The 26,198-nt window shown below is 33.6% G+C and overlaps 1 protein-coding gene across 1 annotated transcript in view; it reads right to left on the bottom strand.

Moving 5' to 3' along the window:
- Positions 1–9,617: 9,617 nt before the first annotated feature.
- The window catches only part of LOC141401105 (G2/mitotic-specific cyclin-A-like), a 53,952-nt gene continuing 37,371 nt past the window's right edge, over positions 9,618–26,198 (bottom strand). Inside the window, exons 5-8 of the mRNA XM_073980951.1 lie at positions 21,320–21,543; positions 13,206–13,410; positions 12,876–13,123; positions 9,618–11,012 (exon numbers count right to left, since the gene is read on the bottom strand). Of these exons, the coding sequence (XP_073837052.1) occupies positions 10,835–11,012; positions 12,876–13,123; positions 13,206–13,410; positions 21,320–21,543 (855 nt within the window). The 3' untranslated portion in view covers positions 9,618–10,834. The remainder of the gene's footprint in view (positions 11,013–12,875; positions 13,124–13,205; positions 13,411–21,319; positions 21,544–26,198) is intronic.

Genomic DNA, 26,198 nt, shown 5'->3' with positions numbered 1-26,198 from the left:
AGAAATATATATTTTTTTTTTTAAATTAAAAATTTTATTTTAAAAAAGCCTCGTTTTGTGGAATTTAATAAAAAAAAACATTTTTTAGAGAATACTAAAAATATATAATATATAAAATATATTATATATAATAATATATAACATTGAAAAAAAAAATTAAAAAAATAATTTTTAAAAAAATGTACGTTTTGTTGAAAATTTAAATTTTTTAAAAAATCCGCGTTTTCTGGAAATATTTTGCAGAAAAATTTAAAAAAAAATATATATTTTTTTAAATATTTGTTTTTGGCATAATTAAATAATCTATTAAAAAATAAAATCTTTATAAAAAAAATCACGTTTGGCAGAAAAATGGAAAAAAAAATATTTTTTAAAAAATCCACGTTTTTGTGGAAAAATTAAGAAATATTTTTTTTTAAATTTACGTTTTGTGTGAAAATTAAAAAAATATTTTTTAAAACATCTACGTTTTGTGGAAAAACTAAAAAATACTTTCCAAAAAATTGACGTTTCGAGAAAAAGAATTAAAAAATTTATTTTAAAAAATCCACGTTTTGAGAAAAAAATATTTTTTAAATGTACGTTTTGTGGAAAAATTTTTTTTAAAAAACCATTTTTAGAGTATATTAAAAATATATAATATATATAGAATATTAAAAATATATAATATATAAAATATATAATAATTTATAATACATAGTAAAAAAATTAAAAAAAAAAATTATAAAAAATTGACGTTTTGTGGAAAAATTTAATTTTGTTTTTTAAAAATCCACGTTTTTTGGAAATATTTTGCAGGAAAAATTTTAAAGAATATTTCTATATCCGCGTTTTTGGAATAATTAAATAATATATTAAAAAATAAAATCTTTATTTAAAAAAAATCACGTTTGGCAGAAAAATTAAAAAATATTTTTTAAAAAATCCACATTTTTGTGGAAAAATTAAGAAATATTTTTGTTTTAAATTTGCGTTTGTGTGAAAATTAAAAAATTATTTTTAAAAAATCTACGTTTTGTGGAAAAACTAAAACAAACATTTAAAAAAATTACGTTTCGAGAAAAAGAATTAAAAATTCGATTTTAAAAAATCCACGTTTTGAGAAAAAATATTTTTTAAATCCACGTTTGGTTTAATTTAAAAAAAAAAAAAACACATTTTTTAGAGAAAAATTAAAATATATATTACATAAAATGCGTAACAATATTATATAATATATAATATTGTAAAAAATTAAAAAATCATTTTTAAAAAATTGACGATTTGTGGAAAAATTTAACATTTTTAAAAATCCACGTTTTTTTTGGAAAAATTTTGCAGAAATATTTAAAAAAAATATTTTTTTAATTCCACGTTTTTGTAATAATTAAATAATATATTTAAAAAAATAAAATATTTATTAAAAAAATCAAGTTTGGCAAAAAATTAAAAAAATATTTTTTAAATTTACGTTTTGTGTGAAAATTAAAAAAATATTTTTTTAAAAAATCTACGATTTGTGGAAAAACAAAAAAATAATTTTTAAAAAATTGACGGTTCGAGAAAAAAAATTAAAAATTTTATTTTAAAAAATCCACGTTTTGAGAATAAAAAAATATATATTTTTTTAATCCACGTTTTGTGGAAAATTAAAAAAAAAACATTTTTTAGAGAATATTAAAAATATATAATATATAAAATATATGATATATAATAATATATAATATTGTAAAAAAAATAAAAAATAATTTTTGTGTTGTGGAAAAATTTAAATTTTTTAAAAATCCATGTTTTTTAGAAATGTTTTGCAGAAAAATTAAAAAAAATATATATATTTTGAAATCCACGTTTTTGGAATAATTAAGCATTTATTTAAAAAAATATATAGTACATTTTCGAATTTGATGGGAAAACCAACCCATTACCAAATGCAAGATTTGATATAGATCCGTTACTCCTTTCCTTTCATGCGCTATTTAGAGGCGATTTTTGTAAATTTCGCTCCAATATCTGAGGAAGTATGGACTTTACCAAGAAAAACAACACACCGCAATATTATTTATATAATATTTATTTATATGTTGTAAAAAATAAAATAAAAATTAAAATTTGACGTTTTGTGGAAAAATTTAAAATTTAAAAAAAATCCACGTTTTTTGGAAATATTTTGCAGAAAAATTTAAAAAATATTTTCCACGTTTTTGGAAAAATTAAATAATATATTTTAAAAAATGTGAAAACTTTATTTAATAATAATCATGTTTGGCAGAAAAATTAAAAAAAATATGTATATTTTTTTAAATCTACGTTTTGTGGAAAAATAAAAATACAATTTAAAGAATTGACGTTTTGTGAAAAAAATTAAAAATTTTATTTTAAAAATTCCACGTTTTGAGAAAAAAATATTTGTTTTAAATCCGTTTTGTGGAAAAATAGAAAAAACGTTTTCAGAGAAAATTAAAATAATTCAAGTCGGTTACTCCTTTCCTTTCATGTGCTATTTGGAGGCGATTTTTGTAAATTTCGTTCCAATATCTGAGGAAGTATGGACTTTACCAAGAAAAACTACGCACCGCTAAAACAGGCACTAACGTGGTCAAACTCCGGTAACAAATTCAAAACTTCCCGAAACCAGCCCTTAAACTATAGCTAATAGAACGATGCGATAATTGATTTGTTCTGAGTTTGCCCTATTTATAAATATAAAAAACAAAAATCATAATAAACTCAGAGACACGCTCGTTTCGCTGAAAGCATTACAAAGTGTTTTGCATGAATAGAAACAGAAATATACTTGTTGTGGCATTATCTGGAAATTGACCAAATTCGAAAAAAAAAAACAGAAACAAACAATTTGTAGTATTAGAAGTGTGCTGGGGGTTCGATATCAACTTTTGTCATTGGGAACACCTTTGTTTTTTTGCATTCTCCTAATCATAAGGAAAATGTACGTTATTTTTGGATTAATCCTTTCTAAAATCCATCCTTTCGAACATCTTACCTCAGATAATTATTTTCACCAACATTTAATCAATCAAACAAAAGGATTCTTTTTTCAGAGTGCATTCAAAGTTTCTTTATTGGTTATATGCATGTATTATATTATTTGTATGAATTGGTTTTATGTAAATATTAAATAACTACTTGTTCATATTTCTTAGCTCTTTTTCCGCTTTTGGGTTTCATTTATAAGTTTACAAATTTCTCTAACATACTAAAAAAGGAAACTTATAGATCTTAACAAATATATTTTAAGAAGTTCTAACCTCAAAATATTTCATTTTTCTTAAATTTGTTTTTATTTTATTATCATTTATTTCTATATGTTTACTTAAATCGATATTTAAAATTTGTTGTCTTTTGTTTTGCATTAAATAAATTATCATTATGGCATTAAAAATACATGTATTTTAAAACTACAATTTGAGTAGAACGAAAGTTCTATGGGTCTTACTTTTTTCTTATTGCTTCGAAAGCTAAATGGGTAGAAGAAAAGTGGAGACCCTCCTTTAAAGACGTAGTGTGTGTGCGTGTTTTTTTGTTTGTTTAAAGAAAAAGTACAATAAAATAATAAGCGTCTTGTTTACAAGCTTTTATGTTTCGTTGTTTCAATGTATATAAACGAAATTCCCTTGTAACTTTTGTTTATTTTTAAATATTTGAAATTACATAATTTGAAAAAAAAACATAAGTTTTTACCTCCGGAAGAAGTTTTTAAATATAATTGAAATATAGTATAGTCAAAAGACTTATACAGCCGAAATCGCTTATAGTGAAGATCAAGAAGGGACAGACAAAATTTGTTCGCCATAACCGATATTTGCTTTTATTCGCTATAAATTCCGAGCTAACTTTCGGGACTTTTAAATTACGTTGTAATAACCGATGTTGTTATTAGCGATTTCGAGACTATAGTTTGTGCTAAAAACAAAGACAAACATGTTCATCAATGAAAGTCAATTCATCACTTGTTTCAAAAATTGGAACGAATATTCGGGTATGTTCTGAGACACACTTCACCTCTCACTTCACGCCTCAAGCATTTTTTCACCCATTTTCTATCAATTTTTGCGAATTTATTGGGGCAAAGATTCATTAGGGTATTTAAAAAGAAGAGTACCTCCTAGCCCATCCATAAAATACTCGAAAAATAAGTGTAAATGGGGTGAACAAAATGCTTGTATCGCGAAGTGAGAGGTGAAGTGTTTCACAGAACATACTCGATAATTTGTTCAGGACAATCATGTAGAAGATTGTCAAGATTTTTAAATTGTTGTTGAACTTTACTCTAAACAGGTAGATTACTACCAATGCGAACTTATTCTGATAATCCACCAACAAAAACCAAACTTATCCACCAACATTTCATTTCCTAAAAACCCACAAGACCTACATATTGATAGAATCGAGAATCAATGAAATCCAACATTAACTTAGCTCCATTGACTGAAGATCGACATGAAGTAACACCGAGAAAGCATTTTTCAACATACCTGATTTTTACGACAGTACGATACGAAAACCTATTTCCATAAAATTTATAAAAATCACATTATTTTTGAAAATTTTCGGGACCCATATCTGTAGTTGTTGTTGTAGCAGCTTAGAAACCTACGTAGAGCATAGATCTGATGCTGGGTTGGCAGCCGCTGGCCGAAACACTACGGTTTCGTGCAAATCCGCGAAAGAACCCGCTGCCGTGAGATTGCATATCTGTAGTGGGATTCTCTAACGCATTTTTTTGGACTTAGCGATAACTTTATTTTGGTTTCTAACATACCGACAAATTTCATTGATTACCCATTACGATGTGATGGGGGAGGGACCACATTGACTACATCCGGTAAAGATTTTCCGAAATCAGTAGTGCGATTCTCTAACTCATTTTTTGAGTTACCGACAAATGTCGGTAAAATTAAAATGCTTATAATTTCGGAAATTAACAATTTTTTTCGGCAAGTTAACGACGAATAAAAAGTAGTCGTAAGGTTCTACCGATAGCAAGAGTGGTGTCAACTTTTATTTGAACTTTTCATACATAATTTGCGTTTTAATTTTACCGATTTTTGTCGGTAACTCAAAAAAATGAGTTAGAGAATCGCACTACAGAAATGGACATGCCTATATCGACAACGATCAATATTCACTTGGGTGAGATATCTCACTTTCACTATCTCGTCCTATTACCAGTGATGCCAAAAGTAAGAACAAAAACTTTGAATATTTGAATTTAAAATATAAAATAATAATTCGTAAATTTTATTTAATATTTTTCTATTTCGAAAATGGATTGGTTCACTCATAATAAGGCGAGATTGTGAAACGGATTTAGAAGGTGCAAACTTTTAGCCCTTCCATAGATATAAATAATTTTGATGTCTTATAGAGGAAGATACTCTTCTTTAAAAGGATAGAATACCTTCAACTCCCCTATAGAAAACATTCATCTTCAAAAGTGCGTTTTGGTCGCCTATGATATTCTTGAATTCGTCTATAGACTTCCTTTCGCTCGTCTATAAAGTCTTCCTTTCATCTCGTCTATAAAGACCCCCTTTCAGCTTGTCTATAAAGACACCCTTCCTTCAGGTCGTCTACAAAGACTCCCTTCAGGTCGTCCATAAAGTCTCCCTTCAGGTCGTCTATAAAGACTCCCTTTCTCTCGTCTATAAAGTCTTCCTTTCAGCTCGTCTATAAAGACCCCTTTTCAGCTCTTCAATTCATCTTACTTTCGGTCGTCTATAAAGATTTCCTTTCGTTTGTCTATAAACCTTTCCTCTCGTCCGACTACAATGACTCCCTTTCGATCGTCTATAAAGACTCCCTTCAGCTCGTCTATAAAGACTCCCTTCAGCTCGTCTATAAAGACTCCCTTCAGCTCGTCTATAAAGACTCGCTTCAGCTCGTCTATAAAGACTCCCTTCAGGTCGTCCATAAAGACTCCCTTCAGCTCGTCTATAAAGACTCCCTTCAGCTCGTCTATAAAGACTCCCTTCAGCTCGTCTATAAAGACTCCCTTCAGCTCGTCTATAAAGACTCCCTTCAGGTCGTCTACAAAGACTCCCTTCAGGTCGTCCATAAAGACTCCCTTCATGTCGTCTATAAAGACTCCCTTCAGCTCGTCTGTAAAGACTCCCTTCAGCTTCAGGTCGTCTATGGAAAACTCTCGTCAATTCATCTTACTTTCGGTCGTCTATAAAGATTCGTTCGTCTATTAACCACCTTTCCTTTCGTCCTACTACAAAGACTTCCTTTCGCTCGTCTATAAAGACTCCCTTCAGGTCGTCTACAAAGACTTCCTTCAGGTCGTCCATAAAGACTCCCTTCAGGTCGTCCATAAAGACTCTCTTCAGGTCGTCTATAAAGACTCCCTTCAGCTCGTCTGTAAAGACTCCCTTCAGGTCGTCTACAAGGACTGCTTCAGGTCGTCCATAAAGACTGCCTTCAGGTCGTCTATAAAGACTCCCTTCAGCTCGTCTGTAAAGGCTCCCTTTCGCTCGTCTATAAAGTCTTCCTTTCAGCTCGTCTATAAAGACCCCCTTTCAGCTGTCTATAAAGACACCCTTCAGGTCGTCTATGGAAAACTCTCGTCAATTCATCTTACTTTCGGTCGTCTATAAAGATTTCCTTTTGTTTGTCTATAAACCTTTCCTTTCGTCCGACTACAAAGACACCCTTTCGCTCGTTTATAAAGTCTTCCCTTCAGCTCGTCTATAAAGTCTTCCTTTCAGCTCGTCTATAAAGACTCCCTTCAGGTCGTCTATAAAGACTCCCTTCCGGTCGTCTATAAAGACTCCCTTCAGCTCGTCTATAAAGACTCCCTTCAGGTCGTCTATAAAGACTCCCTTCAGGTCGTCCATAAAGACTCCCTTTCGCTTCTTTATAAAGCTTTCCTTTCAGTTCGTCTATAAAGACGCCCTTACAGCTCGTCTATGGAAAACTCTCGTCAATTCATCTCACTTTCGGTCGTCTATAAAGATTTCCTTTCGTTTGCCTATAAACCTTTCCTTTCGTCCGACTACAAAGACTCCCTTTCGCTCGTCTATAAAGTCTTCCTTTCAGCTCGTCTATAAAGACTCCCTTCAGCTCGCCTGTAAAGACTCCCTTCAGGTTGTCTATAAAGACTCCCTTCAGGTCGTCTATAAAGACTACCTTCAGGTCGTCTATAAAGACTCCCTTCAGGTCGTCTATAAAGACTCCCTTTTCGCTCTTCTATAAAGTCTTCCTTTCAGCTGATATTGTCCATAAAGACTCACTTCAGGTCGTCTATGGAAAACTCCCGTCAATTCATCTTACTTTCGGTCGTTTATAAAGATTTCCTTTCGTTTGCCTATAAACCTTTCCTTTCATCCGACTACAAAGATTCCCCATCGCTATAAAGAATCCCTCCCCACGGTGCTCTTGAATCAAATTTAAATGGAAGGTGCTTACACCTGGGAAGTTTTTGCGGATTCTGAAACTACAATGTTCATAGATGAAAAAAATAAAAAAAAAATCGCCGGAGCGCTTTTTAAATAAATCGCGATTCAAGTTGAGTTTGTTTAGGTTTTTGCGATTTTGATTGGAAACCACAACTCCTATCAAAATGGGAATAAAGAAAACGTTGTAGCTATCAAAATTCTCTACAAGATTGACCATAATGATATTTACGTAGGTTTTACAACTTTTGAGATATATAAGTGGAAATTGGGACAATTCAAATTCAATTCTGTATCGTCTCCTTATAAAACAATGTCATGACTGCAATTTCCCAACTTGAACTTATATATCTAAAAAAATGGTACAACCTAGGAAAAATTACATAAGTCAGTCTTGTAGAGAATTTTCACAGCTATAAGATTTTCTCAGGTCCCATGCCGATAAGACTTGCCGTATTTAAGCAAAATCGCGAAACCCTAACAAAAAAAAAAAAAAACCTAAAAATCTAAACTGAGCTTCTTTATCTCAAAAATGGTACAGCCTGTGAACAAATCATACACGTCAATCCTGTAGAGAATTTTCACAGCTACAACATTTTCTTTAGCTCAATTTCGATTGGACTTGCGGTTTCCAAGCAAAATCGTGAAAACCTAAAAAACACCTAAAAATGTGAAATTTTACCTCGATTTATTTAAAAATCCCTACTGCGATTTTTTCTTGTTTTTGGATTTTTCTCATCAATGAACATTGCTGTTTCAGAATTCACAAAAACTTCCCCTGTGTAAGCAGTTTTCATCAAAAGTTAGTTAAGGAGCACCCTTCATGACATTGTTTTATGAGGGGGCGATACAGTCAATGCATTGTCCCAATTTGAACTTCTATATCTCAAAAATGGTAAAACCTACGAGAATATCATAAAGGTCGATCTTGTAGAGAATTTTCATGAACATTGTTGTTTCAGAATCCGCAAAAAATTCCGAGGTGCAAGCACCTTCCATTTAAAATTGTTTCAAGAGCACCGTGGATGGGTCGGAAGGTCGTGTCCATCGTCACCACTTGTAGAGAAGTTTTACATGGCTAAGATACTCAGGAAATTGGTGGGTGAATACACTTTGTTAGGCTAAAAGTTTGAGATATTCCATTGCCAAAAAAATCATTTTTAAGGCAGTTCAAGAAAAAGCCTATTTGGAAGAATTTGTCCAGAATTCGAAGGTATACAATAAATATCTAAATCTACTTCTTTTTTAAAATACGATTCTCGCCGAATCGACAAAAATATTTCCTTTTTGGACATAAATGTGGAAATAAAAAAATGTGAAATTGGCGAAAGAAAACAAATTCTGCACGGAATTTTTATTCAAGATTGCCCTGGATATTTGCAAAGAAATTATCATTATTGAAATACAATTTCCAAATTAAAATCAAGAAAAGTAAACAAAAAATAATTCTCCAGATCAAATGGCAATATGCCAAATACCATAACCCGCTCCTACGCAGACAACATGTGATTGGTAGAAGGATATAAACAGCAGACCTAGTGGTAATCAGCCAATGATTACCTATTATGATTTTTACCCAAGATTTCGAAGGCGGAAATTTTTCCCGCAGAATACTGCATCTGTGTAACAATGAAGAAAATCCGACCGGCAATAAATAATTAAAAACCTTATAAAATGTCCAACATATTTATATGGCCAATTTTGTGATGACAGAGATTCGACGTTTAAAAATCCTTACCAAATGATAATTTTTTTAACAGGAACCCTTGAAAAAGTTGCGACAGATTTCCTCAAGAGATACTTAATAGCCTGATAAGAGCTTAAATATGCGAATATTGATTCAAAGATCGTGAACAAGATTAGAGCGGCAGTGAGGACATCTTTGTAAGGTTAAGTAATTTCAGAAAATCTCAAGGCAAGGTTTCAAATAGTACCCAATGGTCCTGGATATGGTGGTATCACAAGCTTTGGAAGATAGTGAATAATAAATAACATGAAATAAGCCTTTCCAACATATTTAGATAACCACTTTAGAGATAACAATGGAAATTCTACGCCTAGAAATTGATTACTATGGTACAAAAAACTGAACATTTTCTAAACAAGAACCTGTGAAAAAGATTGGACCAATTTCCTCCTCATATTATGTTAATTCTCCAATATACTGCTATGTACATAAAAAGGTTTTTTTTTTTTTTGAAAAAAATATAAAATTATATCCAATTTGTTTTAAGCGTTTTTTTTATATTTTTGTTTTCATTTAAAAAATAATGGTGTTCACAGAACTTATATGTTTCGTTTTTTTGGAGGGAGGGAGAGAGAGAAAGAAGAGGGAAACAGGGGAAAACAAAAAAATATATAAACTATATAGACAATGTATAAAAAATAATATAAATAATTGTAAATCCTTTGTTTTTGTTCTTCTTTTTTCTTGAAAGCCATTGACATTCAAATTTCTTCTTTCATTACTTGTTGTTTGTGTGCTTACATAAAATCAAAATATATGTATTTATAAATTTGTATAGTTATAATTATTATTAAAATCAATTTATAATTAGCGGTTTGTGTTTGTTTTTATATGGCTTTTTGTTTGTTTTGTTGGTTATGTTAAAAAATACTTAATGTTTAAAATTATGAGTTTTTGTGTTGGGATGTATGTCTTCTTCTTAACTTAGCAAAATATATAATTATGTTTTGTTTAATTATTAAAAAAAAGAAAAAATATATACTTGGTTTTTTTTGGGAAATAATATGGCAAATAAATACAGCCCCAGGGCTAATGATAGGTGATAGGATAATTTGGTTTTGTTTTCTTGTAGACTTTTCCAATGTGTAAGTTTAAGAAAATCATTCTTTTGAATTTTGTCTAGTTAAAAAAAGAGATAAACTAAAAAAAAAATAAAATGGAAAATAAAAAATAAAACAAATTTTCTTTAAGAAAATTTCTTTGAAAAATATAATTTTTTCGAGTGGTGCTAGCAGTTAAGAGGCATGTGGTTTTATTTGCCATTTGTTACGATTTTTTCTTTTTATGTATTTTTTGTTTTGTTTGGGGGGAGGATATTAATAAATATGTTTTAAATTACATTTAAAAGACAGTCATATATATCGATTGTGGGGAAAATGGTTGGGTAGGTGGTTGTTAATTTTTTAGTCTAAATAAAGTGGGGAGGTGAATGGGGGATAGTTAGTTGGTTTGTTTGTTGTGCATGTGTGTGTCCTATTTTTTTTTCTTTTCTCTTCTATATAATTATAAGGTAAATTACATTTCTTAAAAACAAATCTATACTTAATTGTTGTTGTTTTTTTGTGGTGGTTTCTTTTTCTTCTTCCTGTGTTGCATGTTATATGTATAAAAAAATCTTACAATAAAAAACGAAAAAATACATAAAACAAACAAAAAAAATCTTAAATTTACAAGGAGAGTTGGTTTAATTTAATCAAAACTTAAAAAACAAATTCACTTTTGATGAAGGCGTTGACGTTGTGGCACCACCACTATTTGTTGCCGCTGCTGTGTTTTGTTCCTGTTTTTGATTTTCATTGTAATTGTTAACAATTTCAATAAATTGTTCGTCATCAATGTTTATGGCTTCTATTGTGGAGACTGAACGGAATCTGAAAGGGGGAAAAATTCAAAGAAAACAAAAAAAGAAATTCAAGGTTAGTTTACAACGGAAGAAAAGTTAACGCCTAAAAGTATGCTTTAATATTGTGTAGATTAATTGCGTTAATGTGGCCTAATCTAATTGGAATAAGAAAACCTGGGAAATGAATGAAAAAACTTTATTAAAACGAAATCTGATGGCGATAAAGCCCCTGGAAAACCATCGGTCGAACAGTCCCGGCCTTGAGATTTATATATGTATGTCATACAAAGGATGTTTTTAAAGACCCTTTCCAAAGGAAAATGTGCTTTTCTAAAGGCCCCGTTAAAGAGAAAGACTGCTTTTAAAGACCCTTTCCAAAGGGGTTCTTCTTAAAAGACCCTTACCAAAGGAAAAGGTGCTTCTAAACGACCTTTTCTAAAGGAAAGAATGCTTCTAAAAGACTTTTTTGTAAAGGTAGAAGACCTTTTCTAAAGGAAATGGTGCTTCTAAAGACCCTTTCCAAAGGTAAAGGTGCTTCCAAAGACCATTTCCAAAGGAAAGGGTGCTTCCACAGACCTTTTCCAAGAGAAAGCTTGCTTCCAAAGATCCCTAAGGAAAGGGTTTTTCTTAAAATACCCTTTCCAAAGGAAAAGGTGCTTCTAAAAGACCTTTTCTAAGGAAAGGGTGCTTTTGAAAACACTTTCCAAAGGAAAGGTTGCTTCCAAAGACCATTTCCAAATGAAAGGGTGCTTTTGAAAACACTTCCCATAGGAAAGGGTGCTACCAAAGACCCTTTCAGAAGGAAAAGGTGCTTCCAAAGACCATATCCAAAGGAAAGGGTGCTTCCACAGACCCCTTCCAAGGGAAAGGTTGCTCCCAAAGACTCTTTTAAAAGGAAAATGTGCTTCTATAAAAGACCTTTTCTAAATGAAAGAATGCTTCTAAAAGACCTTTTCTAAAGGAAAGGGTGCTTCTAAAGACCCTTTTCAAAGGAAAGGGTGCTTTTGGAAACACTTTCCAAAGGAAAGGGTGCTTCCAAAGACCCTTTACAAACGAAAGGGTGCTTCCAAAGACCCTTTCCAAACGAAAGGGTGCTTCCAAAGACCCTTTTCAAACGAAAGGGTGCTTCCAAAGACCATTTCCAAACGAAAGGGTGCTTCCAAAGACCCTTTCCAAACGAAAGGGTGCTTCCAAAGACCATTTCCAAACGAAAGGGTGCTTCCAAAGACCATTTCCAAACGAAAGGGTGCTTCCAAAGACCCTTTCCAAACGAAAGGGTGCTTCCAAAGACCCTATCCAAACGAAAGGGTACTTCTAAAGACCCTTTCCAAACGAAAGGGTGCTTCCAAAGACCCTTTCCAAACGAAAGGGTGCTTCCAAAGACCCTTTCCAAACGAAAGGGTACTTCTAAAGATCCTTTCCAAAAGGAAAGGGGCTTTTAAAGATCCTTTCCAAAGGAGAGGATGCTTCCACAGACCCTTTCCAAAGGAAAAGGTGCTTCCAAAGACCCTTTCCAAACCAAAAAGGCGCTTCCAAAGACCCTTTTCAAAGGAAAAGGTGCTTCCAAAGACCCATTCCAAAGGAAAAGGTGCTTCCAAAGACCCTTTTCAAAGGAGAAGGTGCTTCCAAAGACTCTTTCCAAAGGAAAAGGAGCTTCCAAAGACACTTTCCAAGGAAAGGGTGCTTCTAAAGGTCCTTTTCAAAGGAGAGGATGCTTCTAAAGGCCCTTTCCAAAGGAAAAGGTGCTTCCAAAGACCCTTTCAAAGGAAAGGGTTCTTCTAAAGGTCCTTTTCAAAGGAGAGGATGCTTCTAAAGGCTTGACTTATTTAAGTTTAATTTTAGAAATATCTTTTAAGCAATTTTCTTCTCTTTCCTCTTCGTTTCCACTTACTTTTCTGCCTTGTATTTCTCTTGTATGGCCTGTTGTGGCAATGTGGCAGCAGCAACATGTGACTTGCATAGGCACAAGAAAACTTCTCTTAAATCCTCCAAACGATATGTGGTGATTTCCTCCAATTCCGATGACCACACAGGCAATTTGCAGAGATAACGGGCCAAGGCCAAAGCTGCGGCCGAAATCAATGAGGGATGGAAACGCAGGTAGGGATCAGCTTCCAATAGAGATAATTCCGCAATGTACTGAAAGAAGGGAAAAAGGAAGAACAATAAAAATTAAAACAATATTAAAAGATTACCAAAAAAATTTTTGATGGAAACTTACCAAAGTCAAGAATTTAACTTTGTCGGGGATATCTGTAAGTACAGCATAGGTATTAATGAAAACATAGGCGGTGGGTGTGCACAAATCAAAAGCTAAAATTTTCAAAATAATTTGTTCCATGCGTAAAACTTGGGCCTTGCTGTAGGTGTCATCGGTGATGAAAACAAATTCAGATACATCTGGGGGATAGATTTCTTCGTATTTGCTGGAAGAAAAACAAAAAAGGAATTTAAGACAAAAATTTAATAAATATGTATAAAAGAAATAGAAGAAGAAGAAGAGTAGTTTATTAATAATTTACATTCCCTTGACTAGGAGAAAGGAAAGCAAAAACTTTCAACAACTTGCTTGTTGCAGTTTATTGTTAAAAAGAAGTTCAAAAGAAACATTGCAAGAACCACACAACAATGTTACAAGGGAACGCATCATTGCAGCCATCTCCAACCAACTAACAGCATCATCATCATCATTGCCATCATCTCCACCTTACTACCATTCTTTCACTTGCAAACAAAAGCGAATCAGTGATGCACACGCACCACAAAGTATCAATAGAATGGAATCTGTTGTAAAACCCAGTTAGGAATCTCCTTAGTGGTTGGTTCTTTTTCTTTTCTGTGTTGAGAGAAAGAAAGGAAAGCGTATTGCTCGTAAAAATTGCAAACAATCGTTATGTTGGTTGTCTGCTGCTGCTGTTGGCTTTAATAAGGATTAAATTGGATTGAAAATCATTTTCGTGTTTTATTTAAAGTGAAATCAAAATTAAATTGAAATGATTGTGGTGGTTCGAGAAAAATACGATGTGATGGCTTGTAAAATGTGAGTTGGGGAGGAAAACCACAAAGCAGACACCATCTTTAAAAGTGAGGTTAAAGGAAGGTAGTGTTGACAAAAAATGAGTAGATTTGTAGTCAAAACTGTTCAATTTAGTTTGATTAGGACACTGAAAAGGCACTCTGCGCAGTCAGAAGGCGGCAACTTAAGTGAGTCTTCTACGTATAAATGACCACTTAAGTATGTTTTCTAGCTATAGAAGACAACATAGGTGGGTCTTTTGCCTACAGCAGACGACTTAAATGGGTCTGTTAGCTAAAAAAGACACTTTAGCCAACACTTTAAAGAACACAAAAAAGTAAATTAACCTTTTACATATTAAACAAAATAAACGCCTAAAATTATGCTTTATTTTTAGTTGCGTTAATGCTGCCAAATCCAAATGGCAATGGTAATATTACGTTTAGGTTTGAATATAAAGGGATTTAATAAACCGTTTGCTACCGTGGTGCAAAGGTCGTGGGTTCGATTCCCCGGCCAGGCAACATCAACAATTTCTCGACGGTGGCAAAATACCCCTCAGTAATGTTGGCGACATTTCCTGAGTATTTCAGCCATGTAAAACTTCTCTACAAGTGGTGTCTTAAGACACGCCGTTCGGGCTTGGCGATAAACAGTAGGTCCAATATCATTGAGCTAATATGAATCGGGGTGCACTCATTGATATGAGAGAAGTCTCCCTTGTCCCTTCTGGAATGTTTGTAGAACAATTATTTAATAAACCCACTGGTTTCAAATGCCAATTCCATTGCGTATACGTCAAATTAATCCTCATAAAGAAGGTTAACCCTGCATAAAGCTATAATATAAACAGTCTATAAGAAAAAAAACGGAAACCAATGCAAAAAATTCGAGTCTTCTGTGTAAATAATTTAATTTTTGAGTTTTCTTCAACCTTCTTATCTATCAACGAAATTAATTTATCTTAAATCTGATAACAAAACAACTGTTTTGTCCTCTTATTGCCCACTGTTATAAATAAAAACACACTAAAAATCCCAACAAAATACCAAAAAAGATTTTTAAGCTCTCCTCTAATGGCAAATAAACTTTAAAATAAATTATTTATTCTCCCTTTAACAAATTTCAAATTCGACACCCTCGTTGCCAACTTAATAAAATAAACTACTTGTAGTGGTTGGTTGGTGGTGGTCAACGAAAAAATGACTTGTAGCTAGCTAGTGCAATGAATTTTACAACAGCAGCATCATGAGTAGTAACCAAAAGCAGGAAAGAAATTGATGACAATATCTTATCTAAGAAGAATAACAAGTAATGGCAAATCGCTAGCATAGAAAATATAACAATGACACTGGAGAAGAAACCTATCACTGATGAAAACGAACAAAAGGGAGTATCCAAACAACAACAACTATGAACACTCTATAAGAAGATGAGCGAGCATAGTGGAAAAGCTTCTTATTGCAATCATGACCATCATCAAGTACAAAAGGATGACAGTACTAAGAGCAGAGTATCACCATCACCACCACCACCAGAAGCAATATTATCACCAATAAAAAGATATCACAAAAAAGGAAGAAAACACAATCTCGAAGTAAAGAAATGACTTTCTTGTGAGACAAAAATGATGGCCGTAGGATAAATAGGAGAAGCTGCAATAGTTGCATGTTTTATATGCTGTGAATAAGAAGAAGTATAAAAGCTAAACATTCATTTTATTTAATAAAGAAAAAAAAAAAAAAAAACAAAAAAAGGGGGAAGAGTTTCTTTAAAAACTAGCAGCATCGTTTTTCAAACTCAAGATATTCCAACATATTCCCTTTGGGATAGTTGTGGGAAATAACTATAAAGAAACAATGACATTATTCCTTCCTAGTTCTTTTGGAATGTTTGTGGTAAACATCTTTGTTTGTAGTTTGAAGAAGAAACAATGATAAAAATAATGTAAAAATAAAACAACCATTTGTCATTGATCTAATTTGTCTCTCTCCCCTCTCTGAGTGAAATAATAAGGCAATATGTTAAAAATTTAAAGCATACTTCAAGGCGTTTGCATTACATTTGGTAAGAAATGATGCAAATAGCAAAATATACCGTTTTTGGTGGGTTTTCTTGACATGATTAAAATTTATATAAAATAAAAATAAATAAAAAATGGAAAAATACAAAAATTATTGAAAATAAAGAAAATACAACTCCCATAAATCCTGGCAGTAAATATTGTTCGTGGCTTGGTAAAATGTAATAGAAAAAGAGGCAATATAATTAAAGTGTAACTTTGACATTTGTTAGGGTTCTACTGTAAACAATCAGAAACTAGGCATCATTGTTATTATACATACACACACACACTTGCTACCCTCATGCTATACTCTTTCTCACTCAGTCAGTCTCTTTCAGTCATTCAGACAACACAGTCATTGTATTACACCACAAGTATTAACACGCACATCAACTATTGTAACGTATTTCAGTTTCCAGAATTAAACAGAATAAATCTTGCTTAAGTTTGTTAATTTATCAATAAGTCTTTTATTTACAACATAAAAGCACAACTAAATCTTTTACTCAAACGTAAGAGTACAACAACTGGCGACGAGGACGGTGAATAAGGAAATAAATTCTTTAATTTCAATTCATCTACGCAAAAATCAACTGCACATAAAATGTCAAGCGAGAACATTGTGAAATTACTAGCTGAACAGCAAGCGGCTATGAATCTTCAAACGCAGTTACTGCAACAATTAACAAATCTACTTCAAGCACAGAGTACTGGAAACACCAAAGATGCTACGAGTCCCAGCACTTCAAAAGCAGCATTGATGGAATCTCTTTCACATTCCATGACAGACTTCGGTTATGAACCGGAAAGCGGATTAATTTTTCAAGCGTGGTACAATCGCTACCAACATGTCTTCGAAAAAGAAGCCCAATCTCTGGACGATCATGACAAAGTTGCGTTACTCTGGAGAAAGATGTCAAACAGTGTTCACGAAAGATTCAGGAACTACGTTCTTCCAAAGAATCCAACAGAAATGAGTCTCAAAGACACCCTGGAGAAACTTAACAAATTATTTGGTAAGGTAGAAACTCAAGTGTCTCAACGCTACAAGTGTTTGCAAATGAAAAAACTTGAAGGAGAAGACTATAAGGAATACGCCGGTAGAGTTAACTTACAGTGCGAACTCTTCAAGCTAAATGAAATGCAAGTGGATCAATTCAAGTGTCTAATCTATGTCTTAGGTTTACAATCAAGCAAAGACAACGACATTCGCTTACGTTTACTCAAATTGCTAGACGAAGCAAAGGACTCCACAACTCTAGACACGCTTGTAGATGAAACTCAACGACTCATGGATTTGAAAACAGACAATACATTGATCGAGCATCAATCGCAATCAATATGCGCAGTCAAGAAATTCGCCAAGAACAACAACAAGCATTCCCATAAAATTCCTAAAACGCCCTGCTGGTTATGCGGAGACATGCATTACTCAAAATACTGTCCATTTAAAAATCATAAATGTTCAAAGTGTCAGCAGACAGGTCACAAGGATAACTTTTGCAAAAGCGCAAAACGAGGCAAGTCCACTACAGACAAAACTGCAGTCAAGTCGGACAAAACAAAATACAACGCCAACGCTGTATTCTCTTCAAAGCAACTCCAATTTCAACAATTGCGAAAATATACCACCGTGGAAATAAACAAGAAACAAGTCAAATTACAAATCGACACAGCATCCGATATTTCAATCATATCACGATCAACATGGGAATACATAGGTAAGCCTCACGTACACAAAACAAATGATACTGCAACAGACGTGAATTCCAACAGCATCAGCCTAATCGGAAAGTGTCAATGCAACACAACGGTATCAGACAAAACGCTAACTCTACAATGTTACGTCACGGAAATCGATAACTTAAACATAATGGGTATCGACTGGATACAAAGTTTTAACCTTTGGGACAAACCAATTTCAGCTTGGTGTCGCCAAATATCAAACGATGAATACATATCAAACCTGAGAAGCAAGTTCAAACCTGTTTTCGACAACAGCAGTCTTGGCCTTTGTACAAAAACCAAAGTGCATATTAAACTTCTTCCAGACGCAAAAGAAACATTCATTGCAAAACGCCCAGTACCATATGCCGTGAGAACAGAAATAGAAACAGAGCTAGATAGACTTGAAAAAGCAAATATCATCACACCAGTCAATTCTTCAAAATTTGCAGCGCCAATAGTCGTGAGTAGAAGGAACGGAAAAATTAGAATTTGTGCAGACTATTCCACGGGTCTCAACAATTCAATTGAACCAAATCAGTATCCTCTGCCCACTCCTGAAGAAATTCTCTCAGATTGTCACGATTGTATGATATTTAGTCATTTGGATCTCTCTGACGCATATCTACAAGTAGAAGTCGACGATCAAAGCAAAGACTTGCTAACTATTAATACTCACAAAGGGTTATACAGATTTAATCGCCTCACTCCAGGTATAAAATCAGCACCAGGATCCTTCCAGCGAATCATGGATGAGCTATGCACAGGCATCCAAGGAGCACGAGCGTACATAGACGACATAGTCTTGGCAAGTAGATCTCTTCACGATCACAAAACTAATCTTAATTTGTTATTACAGAAAATTCAAGATTACGGGTTCAAACTCAAATTCGAAAAATGTCAATTTTTCAAACCATCAATAAAGTATCTAGGTCAAATCATAGATAAAAATGGCATACGACCTGATCCAGATAAAATTCTTGCAATACAGAACCTGAAGGTCCCTGAAAACATTTCAGAAGTACGATCTTTACTAGGCTCCATAAACCACTATGGAAAGTATGTCTACAACATGAGAAACATCCGAAAACCACTAGATGATCTCTTAAAAAAAGATCACAAATTCATTTGGACCAAAGAATGTCAACAATCTCTCAACGAATTCAAACGCATTCTAACATCGGATTTACTACTAACTCATTACAATCCAGCATTGCCAATTCACATTGCAGCGGACGCATCATCACATGGCATCGGAGCGGTAATATACCATACTTACCCAGACAACAGTGTCAAAGCCATTCATCACGTCTCAAGATCACTTACTCCAACGGAGCGAAATTACAGTCAAATCGAAAAAGAAGGACTAGCACTAGTTTTCGCCGTACAACGTTTCCACAAAATGATTTTCGGAAGAAAATTCACCCTACATACCGACCATAAGCCATTGCTCACCATATTTGGTTCCAAAAAAGGTATTCCGGTCTACACCGCGAACAGGTTACAACGTTGGGCTCTCATCCTTCTCACCTACGATTTCGATATAAAGTATACCAATACAAAGGATTTTGGACATGCAGACGTTCTGTCAAGATTGATAAGCGCACATGAAAAACCATCAGATGAGTACATCATAGCTTCAATCAACCTAGAAAACGACATAAGATATGACATCACAGACGCCGTATCAACACTGCCTGTTAGCTTCAAAATGATACAGGATGCAACCAAAAAGGATTCAACCTTACAAACAGTTTCAAACTATGTATACAACGGCTGGCCAGAAAACAAAAACAGCATAGATTCTTCAATTCTTCCATATTTCAACAGGCAAGATTCAATATCAATAACAGATGATTGTCTTATGTTCAATACGCGCATAATAGTACCCGAATGCTACAGAAAACAAATTCTCAAACAACTGCATCGCGGACACATAGGAACAGAAAGAAGCAAATCTATCGCACGCAGCTACGTATATTGGCCAAACATAGACAAGGACATAGAGACTTACGTCAAGAAATGCAACAATTGCCAACTCGCAGCAAAAAGTCCCATCAAAACCAACCTTTGTCCTTGGCCCACAACAACACGCGTTCTCGAACGTGTTCACATAGATTACGCAGGTCCTGTAAAAAGCATTTACTACCTCGTAATAGTAGATTCATATTCCAAATATCCCGTCATATATGAAACTTCATCAACCACGACCGCAGCAACATTAAGGTTACTAACAACTTATTGTTCACAGTTTGGAAATCCTGAACAAATCGTATCCGACAATGGAACACAATTTTCCTCAGCGGATTTTGAAAATTGGTGTTCTCAACGAGGAATCAAACATACACGAACAGTTCGATATCACCCAAGTTCCAATGGTCAAGCAGAAAGATTCGTCGATACTCTCAAACGATCTTTAAAAAAATCAGAGGGAAAGGAGACGGCATCTAATGCACTACAAACATTCTTAGAAGTGTATCGTTCAACACCGAACAAAAACTCACCTAATGAACTCTCTCCAGCGGAATCATTCCTAGGTCGAAAAATGAGAACAGTTTTCGATTTAATAACAAAGCCTCCACCAGCGAGCAGAGAGAGAAACATTCAAATGGAGAAACAATACAACCGGAAACATGGTACAAAACAACGAAATTTCATCACTGGAGATCTTGTCTACGCTAAACACTTCAAAGGTAATAATAGCTACTGGGTTCCAGGTGAAATTATCAACAAAGTGGGAAATGTTACCTACAACACTCTCATTCAAGTGGATAAGAGACAATTTCTTGTGAGATCTCACGCAGATCAACTCCGAGCAAGAGAAACCGATCAAAATGTACCTGCAGAGCAAAATGATAATCTTCCTCTTCAAATCCTACTAGAAGACTTCAACATTAGTCCACCAATGGAAGAAGATTTCACAACTCCACCATCATCACCGGTTATGCACCCACAACGCATCACTTCTCGAAGAAACCCTGTACAGCCAGTATCCCGGACCCCCGAGAAGTCTCAAAAAGGGAGATGTTAGGGTTCTACTGTAAACAATCAGAAACTAGGCATCATTGTTATTATACATACACACACACACACTTGCTACCCTCATGCTATACTCTTTCTCACTCAGTCAGTCTCTTTCAGTCATTCAGACAACACAGTCATTGTATTACACCACAAGTATTAACACGCACATCAACTATTGTAACGTATTTCAGTTTCCAGAATTAAACAGAATAAATCTTGCTTAAGTTTGTTAATTTATCAATAAGTCTTTTATTTACAACATAAAAGCACAACTAAATCTTTTACTCAAACGTAAGAGTACAACAACATTCTTTCCTAGATAGGCCTTTTACACCAAGCCGATACATTAATGAGAAAACAAAGATTATTTTATGCAACTTAACACTAGAGTATGCAGTTGTAATCTGAAGTAGTATGATAGCATTGGGAGTAATTTAAACTAGAGTGTGCCATACATGATTTTAATATATTTTTTTACATTAATTTTTGTTTTGTTTATACTTACGAGGCAATATACATAGCTGCTGTTCCCACCAATTGTAACTTGTTGCGCACCACCGACATGTGACTAAGGAAACGATCAATATACGATACAGAAAGGTAAAGAGTTTCTGTATCTAAATTATATTCCTCGGATACTTCAACCAACCAATCAACCAAAATTGTACGCATGGAATAGTTGATGTCTGTTTGACGGCGCATATAGTGAGGTTTTGGGCGATGTTTTTTCTGTAAAAAAAAGAAAAAAGGAGGGATTTAATAAAAAAAATACTAGAAATAGACTTAAATATAAACCTAGAAAAGCACAAAGGGAATAATTGGATTTAAAATAGTTTAGTTTGGCCACCTCCAATCGTTCGTCTAGTGAGGATCTATAGGCGATTATTTATGTTTTGAAGGATTTTCCTGCATAGAAGGCCCTAAGAAGCGTTCTATACTAAAGAAAGATAATTAAAAAGGAGGACCTAGAACACCACATGGACTAATCAGGCTTAAAATATTTTAGTTTAGGTTCAATCAATCGTTCGTCTGAACTTTTGTATTGGAAAAGTCATCTCCGGTGAACTTTTGTATGGGAAAAGTTACAATTTCAATCTTTTCCAACAACAACAACAAAAAATTCCCAAACATTTTATTTCAATCTCATCAAAATGAGATCAAACTGAACATTTATGATAAAATTATACAGATTTGTTGTTAAATTAAAATGATAACCCCCCACCAACACCAACTACTCCCAACAACCATTGGCAATATAACAAAACAGCAGCTGGCTATTAAACCAAACCAGAGCAAAGATTTAATAAAAATAACCATAAGACAGACACCGAATACCGATAACAATCCAACAATACATTAGGGGCAATAAAATCTTAGAAAAAAAAAAACATAACCTTAGATATGCATATGATGCCGATGGTTTAAGCAGCAGCATCTGGTAAATGATCTTTAAATGAGTCTGGCTGAGACAATTAGGGGTTTAGGTGAGAAATATGAATAAGAAATACAAAAACAACAACAAAAAACAATACTATTCCAAATGTTTGTTTAATGCCTGTATGGAGGAATGGACATACAAAAACCCCTTTTTTGGAAACCAATACAAAATATCACAAAACATCAAATGAATGTTACCGATATACGCAGCAAAGTAAAAAAATAATATGGAGAAAGATAAAGGGGAGCAACAGACCAAACAAACCGACTTCTATTTGTTTTGCCAGACAAATCTCAACTCAAACACAAAACATTTTTTTTTTTGGATATATGGACAATATATTTTATTTACATACAAGCAACAATAGCGAAGGAGTGAGTGAGTGATTTGAGTGAGACTGCTGTGACGAAGGGTGATATGTTTATAAAGTATGTAACAAGCTGCAAATGATGTGTAGATGATATCCAGTCATGGATAAGATGCTGCTATATTTTGTTTCTAAATGGACACCCATACAATAAACAAAATAACAACATAACGTCAGTTGGACTTAAGGAGATGATGAGAAAGAAGAGAAGAAACTGGTTTCAATTTAATGAGAATAGATTTAAATTAAAGCGCCCATATTTAAAAAAAAATGTGAACGGTTGGTTGAGATACTGTGTGATGATGATGGTCAGTCAGTCATCACCAAAAAGAAGAAGAAGACGAAAAAACATCTGGGTAAACAAATATTGGTTATATTAGAGGGTGGGTGGTGTTATGTTAATAAAAATTTCAAACATACAATTTAAAGAAATTATAAATATGAAATGCGGGGAAATAAAGATCGATTTCAATGTTTGTAGGAGCCAAATCTAAAGCCTTTCATTGAAGAAAAAAGTTAATATTTGTATTGTAGTTTGATGTTTGTTTTGTTTTTGTTTAGATGGGTTTTGATTGGTTAGAGATAACATTTGGAAGTGTGCGTTTAATTTTTGTTGTCTACTTTCATACGTTATGGTAATTTTGAAGTATTTACCAGGGGACCATTAAGTCACATACCATGACCATCAAAACATGTCTAAACTTATTTTAACACTTTTTTATTGAATTTCGTGTTTGGATTGCTTAAAATCGATAATATCAACATTTCTACATATTATTTGAGTTGATGGAAGTCAATTGGCTACAGAAATTTGTAATGGGAATGATGGATTAATTTGAGGTTAGGAGTGCTTACTTATTAATTCTTCCCAAAAGATTAAAAGAGATTTTACAAGTAATAAAATAAAAACCAGTAAGGAAAGGATCAAACTCGGGCGGGGCCGACTGTATGATACCCTACACCAATGTGAATTGGTAAAATATATGTATATGGGAGCTAAATCCAAATGTGAACAGATTACGATATAATTTGGCACATATATTTCTAGACCAAACACCGTCACACATTCCGAATTTCATTGAGATCGGACATATATAACGTCTTTCGTGCACCAAATACAAAAAATCGGCCGAAAATTTATATGGGAGCTATATCCAAATCTGAACCGATTTCGATAAAATTTGGCACTCTTATTTCTAGACCAAATTCCGTCACACATTCCATATTTCATTGAGATCGGACCTATATAACGTGTTTCGTGCACCAAATACCAAAAATCGGCCGAAAATTTATATGGGAGCTATATCCAAATCTGAACCGATTTCGATATAATTTGGCACATTTATCTATGGACCTAATTCCGTAACACATTCCAAATTTCATCAAAATTGGACAGATACAGCGTGCTTGGTGCATCAAATACCTCAAATCGGCCGAAAATATACATGGGAGCTAAATCCAAATGTGAACAGATTACGATATAATTTGGCACATATATTTCTAGACCAAACACCGTCACACATTCCAAATTTCATCAAAATTAGACATACATAGCGTCTTTGGTGCACCAAATACCAAAAATCGGACCAAAATTTATATGGGAGCTATATCCAAATCTGAACCGATTTTGATATAATTTGGCACACCTATTTCTAGACCAAATTCCGTCACACATTCCGAATTTCATTGAGATCGGACATATATAACATCCCTCGTGCACCAAATACCAAAAATCGGCCGAAAATTTATATGGGAGCTATATCCAAATCTGAACCGATTTTGACATAATTTGGCACATTTATCTATAGACCTAATTCCATCACACATTCCAAATTTCATCAAAATTGGACTGCTACAGCGTGTTTGCTGCATCAAATACTTCAAATCGGCCGAAAATATATATGGGAGCTATATCTAAATCTGAACCGATTTTCACCAAAAGCAATAGCGTTCTGCATTAGGCTAAAAAAATGATATTCCCCAATTTTCAGCCAAATCGAACAATAAGTGCGACCTGTACGTAGCGAACAGACGGACGGACATGCATAAATCGACTCAGAAAGTGCACATCCCTAGAAGGAACAATGGGTCTATTTCTTTTCCTTAGGCATGTTACATACAAATGCACTAACACATAATACCCTTACCACAGGGTGGTGTAGGGTATAATACATGTAGTGCTTAGTATTTATCTTGAAAAGCTGAGTCCCAGTTAGTCACAGTAGTATTTTTGGGAAGTTAACAAGACTTCTTCGTATAGGCACATTATAATACTCCTCTGTAATGGGAATCTCTAACGCATTTTTTTTTTTTGTTACCGACGAAAATCGGTAAAATTAAAAAGCTTACAATTTCGGTAATTAACGAAATTTGTCGGTAAGTCAGCGACCAAAATGAAGTTGTGACTAGGCACTACCGACAGCAACAGTGTTGCCATCATTTATTGGTAATTTTAATTAACAATTTTGAGTATTAAATTAACCGATTTTTGTCGGTAACCAAAAAAATGCGTTAGAGAATCCCACTGCTGAACGTTAATTATAATGGCTGTCTTCATTTTTAAATTCCCACACATTTTGTCTAATATGAAACTGCATTGGATTATAAATTCCCCTTACAAATTCAAGGTAATAAATTGTAAACTAATTTAAATTAACACCTTGAATGTACTAAATTTCCCCAAAACATGCCACCGTATTCAGAGTTTACATTATTTTGTAAGATGTTCCCGATTCCCACCCCCACCTTCCCCAAAGTAGTACATATTACTTTGGGTGGTGGTAATTGTTGAAGAGCCACCTATAAAATAAAATTAAATGACTATTTAATAGCATGTTTACATATCGCCATCAATACCTTTAAATAGCCACTTAAAAATTATTATTGGGGCCGACGACAGGCAGGCAGTGGTGGTGGTGTTTGAAATTAAAAACCATACAAAATAGAAGCAACAACAACAAGAAGAAGAGCAAGCAACTATGGGCTGTCTTTGTGAAATTATACCACCATCATCACGACTCCACAGTACGAGTAATGGTAATAACAACAATTAAACAAAATAAAGTAATGTCCACAATGGCGAAATGTAAAAATCGAAACACAACAAAAGAAAAAACAGGGTTCCCGAAAAATTGTAACTTAAAAATTCATAACACATTTTAAACATGAGCTGATTATTGAACGTGTCTACTATTAAGTATCACCATTTATTCCTCCCGCCGCCAACTTACAACAAAAATATGGAGCTGTTAAAGTAGGCGTTTTGGGAAATGGTATTTAAAATGCAAGACTTGTTCTTTAATTGGATAGTGGGTGGGGGGAGAAGAAGCATCTACCTTAACAGAGTAGTGCCGAAAAACTCCAAATGTCTAAGTCAAGCTTTTTGTTAATGTAAACTACCATTGACAATGTTGTTTGATTTGTTGCTTTGTCTATTTGTTGGCCAAACCTTAATTTTGTTTAATATTTTAAATAATAATTTTTCACATTAACATTATTTTTTCATGATTTTTATCATATTTCATGGGAATTTGCTGAATTTGTTTCCCAAGAAATGTTAAAAGTAGAGATGTTTACAAA

Source organism: Musca autumnalis, unplaced genomic scaffold (genome assembly GCF_047663935.1).
Source record: "Musca autumnalis isolate F117 unplaced genomic scaffold, ASM4766393v1 scaffold_4, whole genome shotgun sequence".
Classification (NCBI taxonomy): Eukaryota; Metazoa; Arthropoda; class Insecta; order Diptera; family Muscidae; genus Musca; species Musca autumnalis.
This window is presented reverse-complemented; position numbering and strand designations above follow the sequence as displayed.